Source organism: Mytilus trossulus, chromosome 4 (genome assembly GCF_036588685.1).
Source record: "Mytilus trossulus isolate FHL-02 chromosome 4, PNRI_Mtr1.1.1.hap1, whole genome shotgun sequence".
NCBI classification, from domain to species: domain Eukaryota; kingdom Metazoa; phylum Mollusca; class Bivalvia; order Mytilida; family Mytilidae; genus Mytilus; species Mytilus trossulus.
In genome coordinates, this window is record NC_086376.1 from 17,105,906 (window position 1) to 17,123,899 (window position 17,994).

The 17,994-nt window shown below is 32.0% G+C and overlaps 1 protein-coding gene across 1 annotated transcript in view; it reads left to right on the plus strand.

Annotated features, from left to right (window-relative positions):
* Positions 1 to 17,994, plus strand: part of LOC134714789 (recQ-like DNA helicase BLM) — a 41,796-nt gene that overhangs the window by 15,206 nt on the left and 8,596 nt on the right. The window contains exons 4-21 of the mRNA XM_063576351.1: positions 480 to 559; positions 2,774 to 2,940; positions 3,721 to 3,767; positions 4,313 to 4,451; positions 5,034 to 5,098; positions 5,746 to 5,894; positions 6,343 to 7,046; positions 7,659 to 7,730; positions 9,762 to 10,084; positions 10,726 to 10,839; positions 11,501 to 11,599; positions 12,116 to 12,264; positions 12,775 to 12,912; positions 13,249 to 13,378; positions 13,795 to 13,990; positions 14,657 to 14,844; positions 15,632 to 15,761; positions 16,465 to 16,682. Of these exons, the coding sequence (XP_063432421.1) occupies positions 480 to 559; positions 2,774 to 2,940; positions 3,721 to 3,767; positions 4,313 to 4,451; positions 5,034 to 5,098; positions 5,746 to 5,894; positions 6,343 to 7,046; positions 7,659 to 7,730; positions 9,762 to 10,084; positions 10,726 to 10,839; positions 11,501 to 11,599; positions 12,116 to 12,264; positions 12,775 to 12,912; positions 13,249 to 13,378; positions 13,795 to 13,990; positions 14,657 to 14,844; positions 15,632 to 15,761; positions 16,465 to 16,682 (3,108 nt within the window). The remainder of the gene's footprint in view (positions 1 to 479; positions 560 to 2,773; positions 2,941 to 3,720; positions 3,768 to 4,312; positions 4,452 to 5,033; positions 5,099 to 5,745; positions 5,895 to 6,342; positions 7,047 to 7,658; positions 7,731 to 9,761; positions 10,085 to 10,725; positions 10,840 to 11,500; positions 11,600 to 12,115; positions 12,265 to 12,774; positions 12,913 to 13,248; positions 13,379 to 13,794; positions 13,991 to 14,656; positions 14,845 to 15,631; positions 15,762 to 16,464; positions 16,683 to 17,994) is intronic.

The window sequence follows — 17,994 nt, forward strand, 5'->3', positions numbered from 1 at the left end:
TAACTATAATTCGATATAACACAATAAGTACATGGCTCATACACGTGTAATGGGGATTGGCTATTCTTTAAGTTGAGTGACTATTCAGATTGTAACATTTTGCATGTGCAGTTGAATTAGTTTAGAGAATAATACTATCCAGCTGTACCAGGGTTACCGGCCAAAAATGCTTGAGACTCGCGCATGTTCATGCTTTTTTTGCAACAGTATTCTTGGATCTATTTCTTTCCTCTTTGATCTTTTGAATTTTGGACAAATCTCATGCATTTGTTTAATGAAAATTTGGCAGAACTGCTATACATGTGTCAATGAAAACTATGGCAATCGTATCCCTCAGAGCATTCTGCTCTTTGATTGGTCTGATTCCATTAAACAAGGATGGAAAAATAGGAGTCAAAATTTGTTTGAGTTTGGACAGAAACTGCCTTTCCTGCAATCCAATGCTATGATTTAAAGTTTTAATATTGATTATATTTCAGAAGAATAAATTACAGACATCTATAACAAGTTTTGCCAAGAGTAAGCCAGACAAACCTGTTGCAACAGTAGCCCCTCACAGGTAGTCTTTTCTGCTTTATTTTGAGCTTTTATTGTGTACATTTATATATAACAATTAGATGTTGCCAGATTGCCAATATAACAATTATCCACCAGAGTTCAAATGATGTGAATGTAAGCAATTATAGGCAACTGCAGATCTTTGAATTTAAGAGTAATAGCTAAGACTGGTTGGTTCTGAGTTAGAATAATGTGTTATTTGTCTGGTAAGAGTTACATATTTATTTTTAGCTCACCTGACCTGAAAGGTCAAGTGAGCTTTTCTCATCACTTGGCGTCCGTCGTCCGTAAACTTTTACAAAAATCTTCTCCTCTGAAACTACTGGGCCAAATGTTACCAAACTTGGCCACAATCATCCTTGGGGTATCTAGTTTTAAAAATGTGTCCGGTGACCTGGCCATCCAACCAAGATGGCCGCCATGGCTAAAAATAGAACACAGGGGTAAAATGTATATTTTGGCTTATATCTTTGAAACCAAAACATTTAGAGCAAATCTGACATGGGGTAAAATTGTTAATCAGGTCAAGATCTATCTGTTGTAGAATTTTCAGATGAATTGGACAATCCGTTGTTAGGTTGCTGCCCCTGAATTGGTTATTTTAAGGAAATTTTGCAGTTTTTGGTTATTATCTTGAATACTATTATAGATAGAGATAAACTGTAAACAGCAATAATGTTCGGCAAAGTAAAACCTACAAATAAGTCAACATGACCAAAATTGTCAGTCAACCCCTTAAGGAGTTATTGCCCTTTATAGTAAATTTTTAACAAATTTTCGCCAGTTTTTGTAACTTGTACAAAAAGCTTCTTCACTGAAACTACATGGCCAAATTAAACCAAACTTGGCGATAATTATCATTGTAGTATATAGTTTAAAAAATGTGTCCGATGACACCGCCTACCAAACAAAATGGCCGACATGGCTAAAATTAGAACATAGTGGTAAAATGCAGTTTTTGATTTATATATCTTTAAAACTAAGACATTTAGGGCAAATCTTTCAAGATTTAAATGTCCATCAGAATAAGATCTATCCCCTCGCAAATTTTCAGATGAATCTGACAACTCGTTATTGGGTTGCTGCCCTAAAATTGGTAATTTTAAGGAAATTTTGCAGTTTTTGGTTATAATCTTGAATACTATTATAGATAGAGATAAACTGTAAACAGCAATTTTGTTCAGCAAAGTAGGATCTACAAATAAGTCAAACATGATAAAAATTGTAAGAGTACCCCTTAAGGAGTTATTGCCCTTTATAGTCAATTTTGAACAAATTTTCGCCATTTTTGTAACTTGTACAAAAATCTTCTTTTCTAAAACTATGGGCCATATTAAACTAAACGTGGCCACAATCATCACTATGGTATCTATTTAAAAAAAGTGTCTAATGACCCCACCTACCAACCAAGATGACCGACATCAGTAAATACAGTAACAGGTGAGCGACACAGGCTCTTGAGAGCCTCTAGTTTTAATTTACTGTATTTCATGGTGTGTTGTTCATTAATATTTATCACTAGGACAATTGTAAATTACCTATGTAATTATTAAGTGTATAAATTTTCATGGCCATGAATGTATAACTCTTGACTTTGATCTTACACACATGTATAACTCTTGACTTTGATCTTACACACATGTATAACTCTTGACTTTGATCTTACACACATGTATAACTCTTGACTTTAATCTTACACACATGTATAACTCTTGACTTTGATCTTACACACATGTATAACTCTTGACTTTGATCTTACACACATGTATAACTCTTGACCTTGATCTTACACACACATGTATAACTCTTGACTTTGATCTTACACACATGTATAACTCTTGACTTTGATCTAAAACACATGTATAACTCTTGACTTTGATCTTACACACATGTATAACTCTTGACTTTGATCTTACACACATGTATAACTCTTGACTGTTTTCCTACTTGTCAATGATATGTAATTATGCAGACAACTGTGCAGTTTAGTGTGATGTCTATTTTCACTGAACTAGTACACAATTTTATATAGAGGCAAGCTGAAAAACACCTTATCGTGAAGGCTTACAGGTATGGGATTTTCATACTGCGTTGAAGACCCATTGGTGGCCTTCCACTGTTGTCTCCTCTATGTCTCTTTGGTTTGGTTGTTGTCACATTGACACATTCCTCATTTCCATTCTCAATTTTAACTCTTATATTTATAATTTTTCAGTGCTCCTGTAAAGGTTGCACCTATGGCTCCATTCATGAGAACTAAAAGGAAAGAGATTTCTCCACTGTTAATGACCAATCAGAATGTGGCACATGATAATACAGTGATAAGTATGTTTGGAGAATCGGATGACGATGATGGTGACCTCACAGACTTTGATATGCCAGGTTTGTACAGTGGAATTTGATTGTTGGCGAGGTTTTTGTGGCAAGAATTGTACAGAAATTATTATTTTTGAGAGAGTTTCTATGAGTTTGTCTTTATTCCTTGAGATTATTACAAATCATAATAAAATTGAAAAAAAGTCTTACTTGAAATTTCATATTTTCTTATTAACTCACAAATAAATGAGACTCTGGAAGATAGTCTTCTAATTGTCTGATAGTGGAACCATTCTGTCTTTAAAACTGTTTGGTCAAAAAACAAATTAAGAGATACATTTTACTTTATATGAAAGCTCTTTTACAAGCCCCTTCATTTGTTTTTAATTTAATGGAAATCATAGCAGAAAAAGCATTTTCAGAATTGACTCATAATTTTGAATTCCTTTCTCTGAAACTACTAAATGGTTTTGAAACATTACTGCACTAAAACCCTTGAAAAACACTTATTGTTGTCTTAAATGTCTATCAAGATGTAAGGAGTATGAAAATAGTTACCAGTCACAACTAAAAGGAAATTTTAATTTATGCATCTTGTCATACACTGTTTGGCCAATGCAATTTCAAATTAAAAGTTCTAGTATATATGCAAGTTGTCATAAATTTATTCTGTCTGCCATTTAAAATACAAAGGTCATCAAGCTAACGTCATTTCCTTGGAAATTCTTGGTTTTAATATTTCTGCGTGCAGTTCAGGCTCAAAGTTATTAAAAATTCTTAATACTTAGAAAACACTTTTATATTGTAACTACTGCAAAATTTATTTGCTGTGATTTTATTTTTCAGTATCTCCAACGTTGACGAGGAAAAGTGATGGAATATCATCATCACAGGTAAGACATTTATCAGCATGGTTTTGAGAAATTAAGTCAAATTTGAAGATTTTTTTATTACGATTAATTTAAAGTTATGTCATGACATAAAGATTTTTTTTATGTATCATGATGAATTTTATGAAAAATCATTTCTTATGATGGGGCATAATGTCAAAAATATACTCATTTATTCTTGTTGATTATTGTTGAGACTAGATGCACAAATTGTTTTAAATTCTAATGTTTGGTTCAAGGACCATTCTCTAGAGACTAATTCTACAAATGTATGTATGTTCATGAAATTACCATAAAATTGTATTGTATAATTTGGTTTTGAAAAGGATAAGAGATTAACTGATAAGCTTTACCACTTTCATATCTCAATATATAACAAGCTTATTCTCTAGTATTGCACAATTCAGCATTGTAATTTGTATTTCTTCACCTATGCAGATGATATCATTTCTAAGATGGTATTTTGCAATTTCCTGTTTGCCAAGATGATTCAAGATATGTCCAAGGAGAACACTTTGACCCTATATGTATTTTGTTCTATTGTTTAGAGAGCCTCCACAGAAAAGAAAACAAATAGCATTGAACAACAGACAAAGAGGAGAAGGACTCTACCAATTACAGATAGTGACGAAGAAACACAGATGGATGACTTTACCTCAGGAATCAGCAACCATCATGTGATCAATGGTACTCAGGAAATTGATTAGATATAGGAAGATGTGGTTTGAGTGCCAATGAGACAACTCTCCATCCAAATAACAATTTAAAAAAAACAAAAACATTATAGGTCAATGTACAGCCTTCAACGCGTAGCCTTGGCTCACATCGGACAACAATTTTATATATAAAATTATAAAGACTGTTTTATTTAACAGATGTTAGATTATGAGGGGAGTTAAATCTGTCAGCAGGTCACATATAACTTTTGACAATGGTGAAGGTCATTAGATATAGTTATCAAATATGTTGAGAGGAGTTAAATCAGTCGGCATGCACATGTAACTTTTGACAAAGGTTAAGGTCATTAGTGGTTCTATCTACATTAGTTTTAGTTATCAAATACTTTGAAAACTTTGAAGATTATATGTTTATATATTTATTGATACATACATGCATGTGAAAGAATGTTTATATATTTATTGATACATACATGCATGTGAAAGAATGTTTATATATTTATTGATACATACATGCATGTGAAAGAATGTTTATATATTTATTGATGCATACATGCATGTGAAAGAATAATTTATTACAATTTGATTGTAGAACCAGTCAATCCAAGAAATGAAGTAACATCAAACTATCCTATCCAGCATCAGAATAAATCAGATGTAAGTAGATTCATTGTGTGTAAGATATACTATCCTATCCAGCATCAGAATAAATCAGATGTAAGTAGATTCATTGTGTGTAAGATATACTATCCTATCCAGCAGCAGAATAAATCAGATGTAAGTAGATTCATTGGGTGTATTATATACTATCCTACCCAGCATCAGAATAAATCAGATGTAAGTAGATTGATTGGGTGTATTATATACTATCCTACCCAGCATCAGAATAAATCAGATGTAAGTAGATTGATTGGGTGTAATATATAGAAAAAAAAACATGTGAATGTTGTTTACAAGGATATTACAATGGAAGAATGACAATAAAAGTTTGAAGTAACTAAAAAAATAGTGTGTAAGGTGTGAATGATGAATTAATACCTATTTGCATGAATACAATGGGGAAAACATCATGTCAAACAAATGAAATAAAATTCAACTTAGTAAAAACACTTTTTATAAATGGCACTTTTTGCTATAAAACTGAGGCCCAGATTTGTGTCAACATATATACAAAAGTAAAAAAATCAGTCTTATTGACATTTTTAGAAATATTTTATAGACATAATATCTACAAAGAAATGAGTTTTTTTTTATTATATTCTGAAACACATGTTAAACTTCATGTGTGATTTATTATCTTTCAGCCATCAGAAGAAGAAAAGGTGGAAAGGGTAACAATGCTACTAAAAACAATGGATGAGATCTGTAGTATAATAGGAAAAGTTAGTACCAACGACCTGATGTCTGTTGTATGGCAGGATTATTCCAGGCTTCAAACATTACTAGCATTAAGGTAGGAACTCATATCATTTAAACACTCCAGGTAGCCTTTGAAATTCTTTGATACTGCTATAGTTATAGTAGATGAATAAAAGCATTTTGATATCAACTTCCAAGTGAAAACATCCATTTATTATTTATGTATGATTAATCTATTTATTTTTCAAGCACAATCATTGTTTGACCTGTTGCTTAAATGTGAAAAAAATGAAAAAATGCTTTTCAGATTTATGATTGGGATACCAACTTTCATAGCTAGCATGGCTAGAGGTTATCAATTAAATTATATGTTCAACACTGTACAAGTTTTCTATATACTTGTATGTACACTATTGTTAAACCATGAACAATTGTACACATAAAAATAAATGAATTCACAGTATCTCCCATCATGAAAAAATATCAGTCCACATGATACAATCTGTAGCAGAAGATTTGTATTACCATCATAAATTTTGTAGGAAGAAGATAACAGACCAGTCATCTGTAGAAGAAGCTTGTAAATTTGTTACCCAGAAGTCTAGTCTGCCTGGAAATAGAGATTTGAAGAGGAGTCCATCTTTTCAAAGATCAACTAGTCCCTCATTACTTTCACCTAGAAATATATCATCTACCTCTACTCCATATAACTCATTAAATCCCTCATCAGTAAGATCAATTCAGTCCAAAAAGGTCTCCGGTATTTCCTCGTCTGTGATAACTTCACCTTTTACTTGTGGTGAGAGTTTCTTTGAGGCAGATGCTCCAATGACACAATCTCATGCAAGTTACATTTCCTCTGTCAGTAAGAACTCACCTATGACAAGCTTCTCACATCTAACAGACAACCACACAAAGGGAAGTAACTTTGCTAGTCCTGTTTTCAATTTTAACAAAAATGCTGCTAGTGTTTTGAAATCAAATACCTCAGATTTTGAAAGTTATGCATCGTTTAATTCTTCTCAACCTCAGCCAATGGATGATGACATAGACTTTGGGTACAGGATATCTGAAAATGTGCCAGATAAAAAGAATTGTTCTGTTGGACCAATGATAAAGAACAATAATGACTTTGATACTAATTTTTCTGATGATGATTTGTTTGCGGTAGAAGACTTTGATGATGAATTCACAGAAGAAATGGATTTACCAAGAATAGTAACACCTAACAGACAAAACAAACCTGGTATGTTATACAGTCAGACCTTTTTAGAGAACCCCCATGTCTATTTAATAAGTATGTGTAAATATGTGATACAGTCAGACCTTTTTAGAGAACCCCCATGTCTATTTAATCAGTATGTGTAAATATGTGATACAGTCAGACCTTTTTAGAGAACCCCCATGTCTATTTAATCAGTATGTGTAAATATGTGATACAGTCAGACCTTTTTAGAGAACCCCCATGTCTATTTCATCAGTATGTGTAAATATGTGATACAGTCAAACCTTTTTAAAGAACCACTATGTCTATTTCATCATTATTTGTCTTCAAACTACATGTATAATTTTCTCTCTCTACAATTAAGGGCTTTATATCATTTTGTCTTTTTCAAACCTTTATAGTTGTTACATTTGTTACTATTATTGGAATGAGTCTTAAGAGTTGAAACTTGCTGAGATTACAAAGAAAAGTACCTATCATGTACCAGCTATAATGTAAATAAAGAAAGTTATAAATGCTTTACAGAATATACAAGTTATTTATTTTGATCGTCAATCTTATGTGTTTTCTTGCTTTACAGAATATAAAAGTTATTCATTTTGATCATCAATCTTATGTGTTTTCCACTTTCAGGTTTATTAGATGTAACACCAAACTTTCAAAATAGAATTTCACCTAATACCTCTTCGACATCAAAATATGAAAGTAAGTTTTATTTCAGCTTAATGTGAGACAAATATTTTAATGCATGTGGCAGATTTTACAGTATTGTGTTCTGTCTCCTACTTTCATGTTGCTAACGTGACGGAGACAAAAATTAGTAACGTTAGCAACATCTGGACATGTCACATGAGCAACAACATCTTTAAAAGTTAAAATGTATGCACACAGTGATGTTTAATATATGCCTGGAGTAATAAAATTGTACAGTCTGGTTTAGAATTTCTAAATATACAGAATGTCATTTGCAGGTGTACTTTATATCAAATGAATACACAAGAAACCAAAAAAATAGTAACGTTAGCGACATTTGGACATGTCACATGAGCAACAACATCTTTAAAAGTTAAAATGTATGCAAACAGTGATGTTTAATATGTGCCTGGAGTAATAAAATTGTACAATCTGGTTTAGAATTTCTAAATATACAGAATGTCATTTGCAGGTGTACTTTATATCAAATGAATACACAAGAAACCAATTCGTAATAGTAACATTAGCAACATCTACTATCATGATATTACGTTTTGTTGCGAATGTCTTTTTGATGGACGGAATACATTTAAGGTCCTCTTGTAACGATATTACATACAACTTGCCTTCTTTGCTTCCCCATCATGTGAAGGAACTGACTCCGAATCTATTTCTGCAAAGGGCGATATCGTAACTCCTATACAGGAGAGTTACAGATCTAAATATATGTTGCTCACGTGACACTGATTTGGACGGAAACCTAGAGCAGTAACGTTCGCAAAAAATAAAACAGCCAATGATATTGATTCCTCAAGTCCTTTGACCCCCTTACGTCATCCAAATTTAATATGATTGTTATTTTCAATTATTTATAAAACCCGGGATAAAAATAACTACAATTGGCTGTCTGAGAACCAACAAGAAAATTGCGATTGTGACATACCACAATGGACGGAAAAGACGTGACGTTAGCAACAATATTATTAAATTACCTTTTTTAGCCTTTACCAATAAAAATCTGCCTTAAAGTTATGAGAAAAACACAAAAGAAGACTTTTTATTAAAATATAAGTCCATGTTATTAGTCTCCACTTATAAATAATACTTAAAAATTCCACTCCAAATAAGCTGGATGTCAGTAAAGTAGGTCATGATGTCTATTCCATGTCCAATATTTTGAAATTGAAAACCCTCTAATTCCAACAAAAAACACAAACACAGAGTAATTTTTATTTTTATTTACTCAGAAAGACACATTTTATTCAATAACATAATGCATTACTCCATTACACAGTCTGTTTCACAGTTTCAGCAATTGCTTTTTTGATGGATACACATAAACAATAATTCCTTCTTATTGTAAAATCTGCCATGTATAATCTTTTTTATATAGTAAGATGGGTTCTTTTAATTATTCTTATTTGATTTACCTAGTATTACATTTGCAAGAGCCACAAAGAAGAACTATATTCATCTTGCATTACTTTGACAAAAAACTTACTGGGTATAAATTTGACTACTAACACAAAGATTCCTGGTACGATCCCCACTCCTGCGAGAAAATTTCAGGGACTAAATTTTCGGCTCTACTTTGACACCATTTGCCAGTATGGGCTTGAGAAACGATGATTTTCAGTCGGAAGGGGACGATAAATGGCTGACCCGGGTTACAAGAGAGCCGTATCTCTTGCACGTAAAAGACACCCTTGGAGATTTTGAAAAAGAGCAAGCTAATGCTGCTACACGGCAGCACAAGCACCCAAATAGTAGAACGGAATTAATATAACTTGCAATACCTTGTTTCCCAATCCACTATAGATAAATATGTTTAAACTAAACCTTGTATAGTATTTTTTCTACACAGACTAAAATGAAATTGTATTTGAGCCACACAGAAGTACAATATTAGTCTTGCTTTACTTTGGCTTAGATAAATTGATGAGCTGAACTGATCGAACCAATTGGTATTTTTTCTACACAGACTAACATTAAACTAAAATTAAATTGTTTCTGAGTAATGTTTTCTTTTTTTTCTCTCCTTAGCTCCACCAGTTCCAGCACAGAAGAGTGCACAGAAGAAAAGAGATGACGAAAACAAAGTGTTTGATAATTGTAACTTCCCTCATTGTAAGGATATGATGAAGATATTCACTACTGTGTTTGGTCTCCGATCCTTCAGACAGAATCAGCTGGCAGCCATCAATGCTGCATTACTGGGAAATGATTGTTTTATACTCATGCCCACAGGAGGTGGTAAAAGTTTATGTTACCAGTTACCTGCCCTTGTCACAGGTGGTGTGTCTATAATCATATCTCCACTTAAAGCCTTGATACAGGATCAGGTCACACGTCTCAACTCAATGGAGGTTTGTAAAATAAGTCTGAAAGTATATATTTATTGTAGATTCTTGAAAGTATACAGCCTTAAAGGTAATGGATTTTGAAAAAAAATAAGATAAGATTCAAATTATTTATGGGTACTACAAACAGGACATTCCTGAAAATATTATCCTGCTTCATGAGAACATGATGTACCATTTAATGTGTTTCAGATTCTTCTCTCTTCAACTTTCTGTTTACTGAATACTTTTAATGCATGGTATGGTTAGTGAGCAATCTACTGTCAGTACATGTTAAACATGTTAAATATATAATTTAATTGGGTATAATGGGTTTAACTGTCAATTTTGAAGATTTTCAAGTGGGAGTGCAGTTCTTGTAGAAAGGATTTTTTTCACAAGATTTACTTATATTTACAAGGAAAGTGACATAAGAAGGGCTGATATAAGTAATAAGAAGTTACTACATTTCATGTTTTAGAGTCAAATTCACATAATTATAATACAATTGACCTAAAATATGCTGTGGAATAAATTTTGTGTTCCCTACAGAGGTATATCTGAAAATATATGTCAGTTTGGTTCATTCCCATATTTCCAAATACCTGTGCAATATGGGTATCAATTGATTCATAAAGTCTTAACTTATATTTGTTCAAATATCGCAGATTCCTGCTGGACAGTTATCATCTGACTTAGACGAACAACAAACAGCCTTCATGTACAAGAAACTTCATTGTAGAAAACCAGAGCTTACATTGTTGTATGTTACTCCTGAAAAGGTAAGGTTAAATTCTGTTAAGTAATTATAATGAAGGTTATATTTTTATTGTCACTGCGGTCACCATCAGTCAGGTAAGTTTAATTATATTTATAGTGGATTAGGAAACAAGTTTTAGCAACATCAATTAATCCCTTTCAACTTGGCGGGTGCGAGTGCTGCCTTGTAGCTGCATTAGCCTGCTCTTTTTTTTAAATTGACATGGGTGTCTTATACGTGAAAGAGATATTGCTCTTTCTTAACACAGGTCAGCAATTTATTGCCCTTTCCAACGGATTATCATTGTTTCAAGACCATACTTACAAATGGGGTCAAGAGAGAGCTGAAAGTTCAGTCACTGAAATTTTCTCCCTGAAACGGGGAACCAGGAACCTTTGTGTTAGTGGTCCAATGGGCTAACCACTACACTATGCTCTCATATGAGGTTCAAATTATATTCTGTATTGCTGCTTGCTGATAATTGGTTTTCATTGCTGTAAAAATTGTTGGTTCCAATAAGATTAGATAAAATAAGACAGTCTTTTTTTAAGAATCAAAAGGTATATACACTTGACATAAAATTATCTGTCTTTACTGGATAAAATTTATTAAGGTTTAAATTCTTTTGATAATTGTGCTGAATGTTAAACACATGTTTAGACCAGTTATTTCTATTTTAACAGATATCTGCCAGCAATAAACTTTTGAGTTGTTTTGAGAATCTTCACCAGAGAGGTCAGTTATCCAGATTTGTAATTGATGAGGCTCACTGTGTCAGTCAGGTATACTAATGACATATTTACATTGAATAAAGTTGATTTAAATATGAATATTTATGAAACCATGCACTTATTTATCACTTAAAACAAAGTTATGAAATAGTTAAAGGTTCATAAAAATATCTCCAGTGCAAACAAACAAACTTCTTTTTTTACTTTTATTCTGTATGAAAAATTCATTCATTGTTAAACAATTTCTGTGATTCTAGTTCTCTATTAAAAGATTCCACCGTATAAAAAAGTTGGCTATAATCAGATCAAAGAATTCCTATGCTTCTAAAGATTAACGTCAATACTCAAGAATGAATCTTTTATTGCATAGCTGTTAACAAATCTGCATTTCTATAATCAAAAGAATAAGTGTGACATATGTCAATGATACAGATATGTATATGAATAAAAAACATCTCTTGAACCACAGAATAAACAGAAACAAAATTCTAATATATTTCAATATCAAAATGTTTTAAATCAAGTGCTATAATATGAACATTTTACATTTGTTTGTTATATTTACAGTGGGGACATGACTTCCGTCCTGATTACAAGAAACTGAATATGTTAAAACTGAGATTTCCTGGAGTTCCTGTGATGGCGTTGACAGCCACAGCTACCCCTAGAGTTAGAAAGGATATCATTCATCAACTGGGAATGAGAAATCCTAAATGGTGAGCAAGATTTTTACTCCAATTATAAAACATGTCGTTTATTAAAATATAGTTTAAAAGGACCAGATATTGTTACAAATGTAATAAAATGGAACAGAAACTAAATATCTGTAATGGAACAGAAACTAAATATCTGTAATGGAACAGAAATTAAATATCTGTAATGAAAGAGAACAGACAACATGCTTTTTATAAAGATTATATTATGTTTATTCCGTGGATAGATATATTAAGTAACACAGAAACTATTAAAAAAGTTAAGGAAAGCAATCAAAATGATGTTTTGAAAAAAACCGGCATGTGATCATAATTTTGTAGCACTTCATCAAACAACCAAGATTTTTTATGAATTATTAATGGTCTCTTGAAATTCAAATTACTACTAGGTTCAAAAAAGTTTTTGACTTTCACAAAAGTTTTCATGTATTGACTTATGCAGCTATAATTTATAAAGGTTTGTTCAGAGTTTTAACAGACCCAACTTAAAGTTCTGTGTGATTATTTATAAAGGTTTGTACAAAGTTTTAACAGACCCAACTTAAAATTCTCTGTGATGCCAAAGAAACCATCCACATTGACAGCTGATATCATTAAAAACATCAAAGAAAGGTTTCCTGGAAAATGTGGAATTGTTTATTGTTTATCAAGGTAATGCATTAAGTTTATATTTGTGACATCTTTCATAAAAAATGTGATTATAGATACTTCAGTACCAATGAAACTGTTCATGGTGTGTGCAAACTTTATTTTTATTCTTGAAACTTATTTATTAAGGCTTGATGTCTCCAGGCAACACTTTTAGCTAAAGTTTCTTTTGGTTTTTAATTAAAATACATTTGTAAATTTTTTAGTTGAAATACATTTGACATATGTTTATTGACAGTAATACAATTGATTTTATTACTTATTATCATTTGGCAGTAATTATAAAGTTGATGTTGATAGATGCTAATTTTGAATGTATGTTGTGACTAATGATTTCAGAAATGAGTGTGATACAGTAGCTGGTAACTTAATGAAAGCAGGGATACAGGCTGTATCTTATCATGCTGGTTTGAGTGATGGAGAACGTATTACAGTACAGGAGTCTTGGCTTAAAGGGTACAGATGCAAGGTATTTGATATTCAGTTTCTTTTAATGGCAAAATAAATGCAGACAATCCTCTAATACTAATACTGATACATGTACTAATGATAATTACCGATTTTCAGTTATCATATTTGAAGATTTTTAGACATCACAATGTTTTATAAATGCTGTACTGCAGCCCAGATATATATTTTCAAATTTGAATAAGATATAGAAAAAAATCCAGCAATACAGATTATTTAAACAAATCCTTTATTTACAAGTGAAATACTGTGAATATATGAACTGTATTTGCCTATCTTACTCCAAAGACAATGTGATCTATTGATGTGTTAAAAGGCAGTATAGTGCAGGTTCAAGTTAAGTAATACTGATTTTAGCTCATCTGACCTAATTCTATATTTGAACAAATACTATACTGCAATGATTTGATTTTCTAGGTTATATGTGCCACCATTGCCTTTGGTATGGGTATAGATAAATCAGATGTTAGATTTGTCATCCATTACTCCCTTCCCAAGTCAGTAGAGGGGTACTATCAAGAAGCAGGTAGAGCAGGTAGAGATGGACTGATGGCTCATTGTATACTGTACTATAATTACCAGGATGTCAAAAGACTCAGGAGGATCATGGACAGTTAGTATTTACTCTACAAAATTATTATTGTTATGCCCCAAGTAGGAACATTATGTTTTTCAGTCTCTGCATCCATGCAATCGTCCGTCCGACCGTCTGTCCAGCTTTAGGTTAAAGGTTTTGGTCAAGGTAGTTTTTAATGGAGTTGAAGTCCAACCAACTTGAAACTTAGTACACTTGTTCCCTATGTTATGACTTTCAAATAATAAAGCCAAATTTGAGTTTTTACCCCAATTTCACAGTCCAATGAACATAGAAAATGTTAATGTATGTTTGGAATCTCTGTCATGTCTGTGCTATGGATAAATTCTTGATTTGTTTCTTAAAAAACAAATAAGTACAAAATGTAATACATCTCAGGTCTCAAGATCTTTATAGATTTTATAAAGCTTTGAAATAAGAAAATTGCATTGCCAAAAGAAGGGGATTGATTTAAAAAAAAATATGTATTCTACTGTTAAATCAACTCACTATTCACAGTCAACATTGCACTTTTAAAGACAGCAGCAATCACAGGTGAAACCAAGGTGTTTGTGGAACCTTTTACAAATTCTACGCCAATTTTTTATTCCACATTTTAAGAAATCAGATGTTTCTTTTAGCATTACAAGTCTTAACTATCATTTTAAATGCAGTATATTCAAAAAATGACTCCTATACTTTTAGTGGATAAAAATGCTAACTGGGATTCCAAGAAGGTCCATATAGATAACTTGTTCCGGATGGTTCAGTACTGTGAGAACGTGGCTGATTGTAGGAGAGCTCAACTTCTTCATTACTTTGGAGAACACGACTTTGACAGGGAGACTTGTGACAGCTTTAGAGGATCCATCTGTGATAACTGTGTATCTAAAGTAAGAATTATACTGTGGATTCATTATTATACTTTAGTGTATCTAAAGTAAGATGTGCAAGTATATTTATACTGTGGATTGATTATGTTGGATACCAATTTTCATTGGTTTCGTGGGAACAAGTGAATCTAACAGTCTAATATTAAACGAATTACAAATTTTTCATAGACATTAATTGCAGAGATTGATAAAACCATGAAATCAAATATCCACAAAATGCAAGATTCTTTGATCCAGTGAAAATTGATTCCCACGAAAACTAAATGAATCCACAGAAGTCACATTTAATCCTCATAGACTTTCCACAGAAACAGTGGAAATATATATCAAGCTGTAAACTTATTTGTCTATATACCTGTTGCAACCCTGTATTACTACATTACGAAATAAGTTTCACAAACTGTTATCATAAAACTTGGTACGATACTTTATCTTAACTAGACTGAACCATCAGTAATTGCAATGTTATTAAAATAATACAATATATAAGTCTGTTTGAATGATATAGCATTTGTTTTAAATCCAGTCTCATTGACTCAGACAGTATTTCTTGTACTTGAGTTTTCCTTTAAAGTCTTGACATTCATGGTACAAAACTGACTTACATTATGGAGTTTGATTTAATACAAAAAATATTTATAAAGTAATAGTAGGTCTAGACTTCTCTGTAAGGAGGGTTGTATACCTTATCCAATGATGGCTTCACAGTTCAGCTACCAAGCAAGCTAACCAAATTTATTACCTTTTCCTACACACTCAATGTATTCTGCTGTAATATTTTTAACAGGGTTCATTTACAATAAGAGATGTAACAGAAGATGTGAAGGAAATCATTAAAGCTGTGAAAGACCTGACAAGTGGTGGAAATAGGAGATCTAATAATTATACATTGTTACATTTTGTGGAGATATTTAGAGGTATGGATAGTTTGAGGGAACAGGAGATCTAATAATTATACATTGCTACATTTTGTGGAGATATTTAGAGGTATGGACTGTTTGAGGGAACAGGAGATCTAATAATTATACATTGTTACATTTTGTGGAGATATTTAGAGGTATGGACAGTTTGAGGGAACAGGAGATCTAATAATTATACATTGCTACATTTTATGGAGATATTTAGAGGTATGGACTGTTTCATTCTTATGACAACTTCTTAGTGAGGTTGATGGCATGTAGTTACAGTTATAACTGTGCATTATGTTATGTTCATCTGTCTTCTATTTGTTTACTAAACTCCTGGTAAATGTGATTTAAACTAAACAATTATGACAACCAATGTCAACCACAGAAAAGTGCTGCTTAAAAAAACACAACATAAACTGAATTCTAAAACCTTATTGCACAGAGTTCCGTAGTAAGTTGTTAATCAAGTCTGAAAATTTTGTATTTGTTGAAAAACTGCATATTAGTTCTTGGTCTCAACATAAAAAGGAGCGTTTGTATAGCTATAGTTCATCAGCACAAAAAACATGATAATGAACATTGAAGGACACAGTTTATCTAACTGGTAAACAATGATACAATAAATTATCCTTTCATTTTGTAGATAATTGTGCAACTTACTGAATTTTACATCTGGTATTAAAATATAATAAACTGTTTGTTGAATTTACAGGAGCAAAGACGTCAAGAATTTGTGATGCTGGACACGACAAGATAAGTTTACATGGCCGTGGTAAAAGTTACAGCCGAGGTGATGCTGAGAGATTATTGAGGAAACTTGTGATAGAATCCATACTGGCTGAGGACCTACAGATCACTGCTGCTGACACGGCGGCCTGTTATATCAGGATGGGAAAGAATGCTAATGATGTCATGTATAATAAGATAAAGGTACAATCATTGGAAAAGAAGATAAATACTTTTATTTTTCAGGCTGCATAGAGTATATTCCTGAAATTTTTATACAACCTTAAATATTTAATGGTATTTTGCATCTTCTTTTTAATCATTTTATGTAATTTTTTATGCCCCACCTACAATAGAAGAGGGGCATTATGTTTTCTGGTCTGTGCGTCCTTCTGTCTGTTCGTCAATTCGTCCATCGGTTCATCCCACTTCAGGTTAAAGTTTTTGGTCAAGGTAGTTTTTGATGAAGCTGAAGTCCAATCAACTTGAACTTAGTACACATGTTCCTTATATGATCTTTCATATTTTAAAACAAAATTAGACTTTTGACCCCATTTTCATGGTCCACTGGAAATAGAAATTAAAAGTGTGAGTTTCAGGTTAAAGTTTTTGGTCAAGGTAGTTTTTGATTAATCTGAAGTCCAATCAACTTGAAACTTAGTACACATGTTCCCTATTGGTTGATCTTTTTGCTTATAAGGCCAAATTAAATTTTTTACCAAATTTCACGGTCCATTGAACATGGAAAATGATAATGCGAGTGGGGCATCCGTGTACTATGGACACATTCTTGTTTTTTAATAAATTGTTATTTTCCCATAACAAATCATTGCCACATTTAAAAAGGAGGATTGAAGGCTAAAATAATGCTTTTATTGAAAAAGAATTAATATCTCAGCAAATCATAAGCCAAAACATCAAGCCTTTATGACTGCCGTATATGAAATTTAATTATACAATAGTACCTATAGTAACCCAAATGTTTGCTAGTTGTTTATTGCAATCAATCAACCAATTTATGCAAAATAAGTTTACTAAAGAAGAGTTAAAATTATCCCTAAACATAAAACATAATTGTCTTATATCTGATAACTCCTAGACACTATATAAGTAGTGTGCCACTTTCAATCCATGATATTGATTCTGGAGGACAGAAATCAGTCACTAGGTTATATTAATTATGTGTTTTGGATATAATTTACTACTGTGTTCTCCCCAGAAATTTTGGATAGCATCACATTTGGCGTAAAAAAAAACCAACTATTTTTCCAGTGATTTGTCACGTCGCTGCAATGCTCTTTTCCCTTTTATGTTATATGTTTATATTGTTCACTATTCATAACTGAAAATACAATTAAACTATACCCATGATAACAGTTGTTTCAAATTATTTTTTCTATATTCATTTATAGTTACAGAATTATTTTTTTCCTATTGGGCCAAATATAAATATATGTCATGTGTGGTTCCAGTTACCCTAGTACATACCCAACTCATGAATGAATTGATTTTGTAT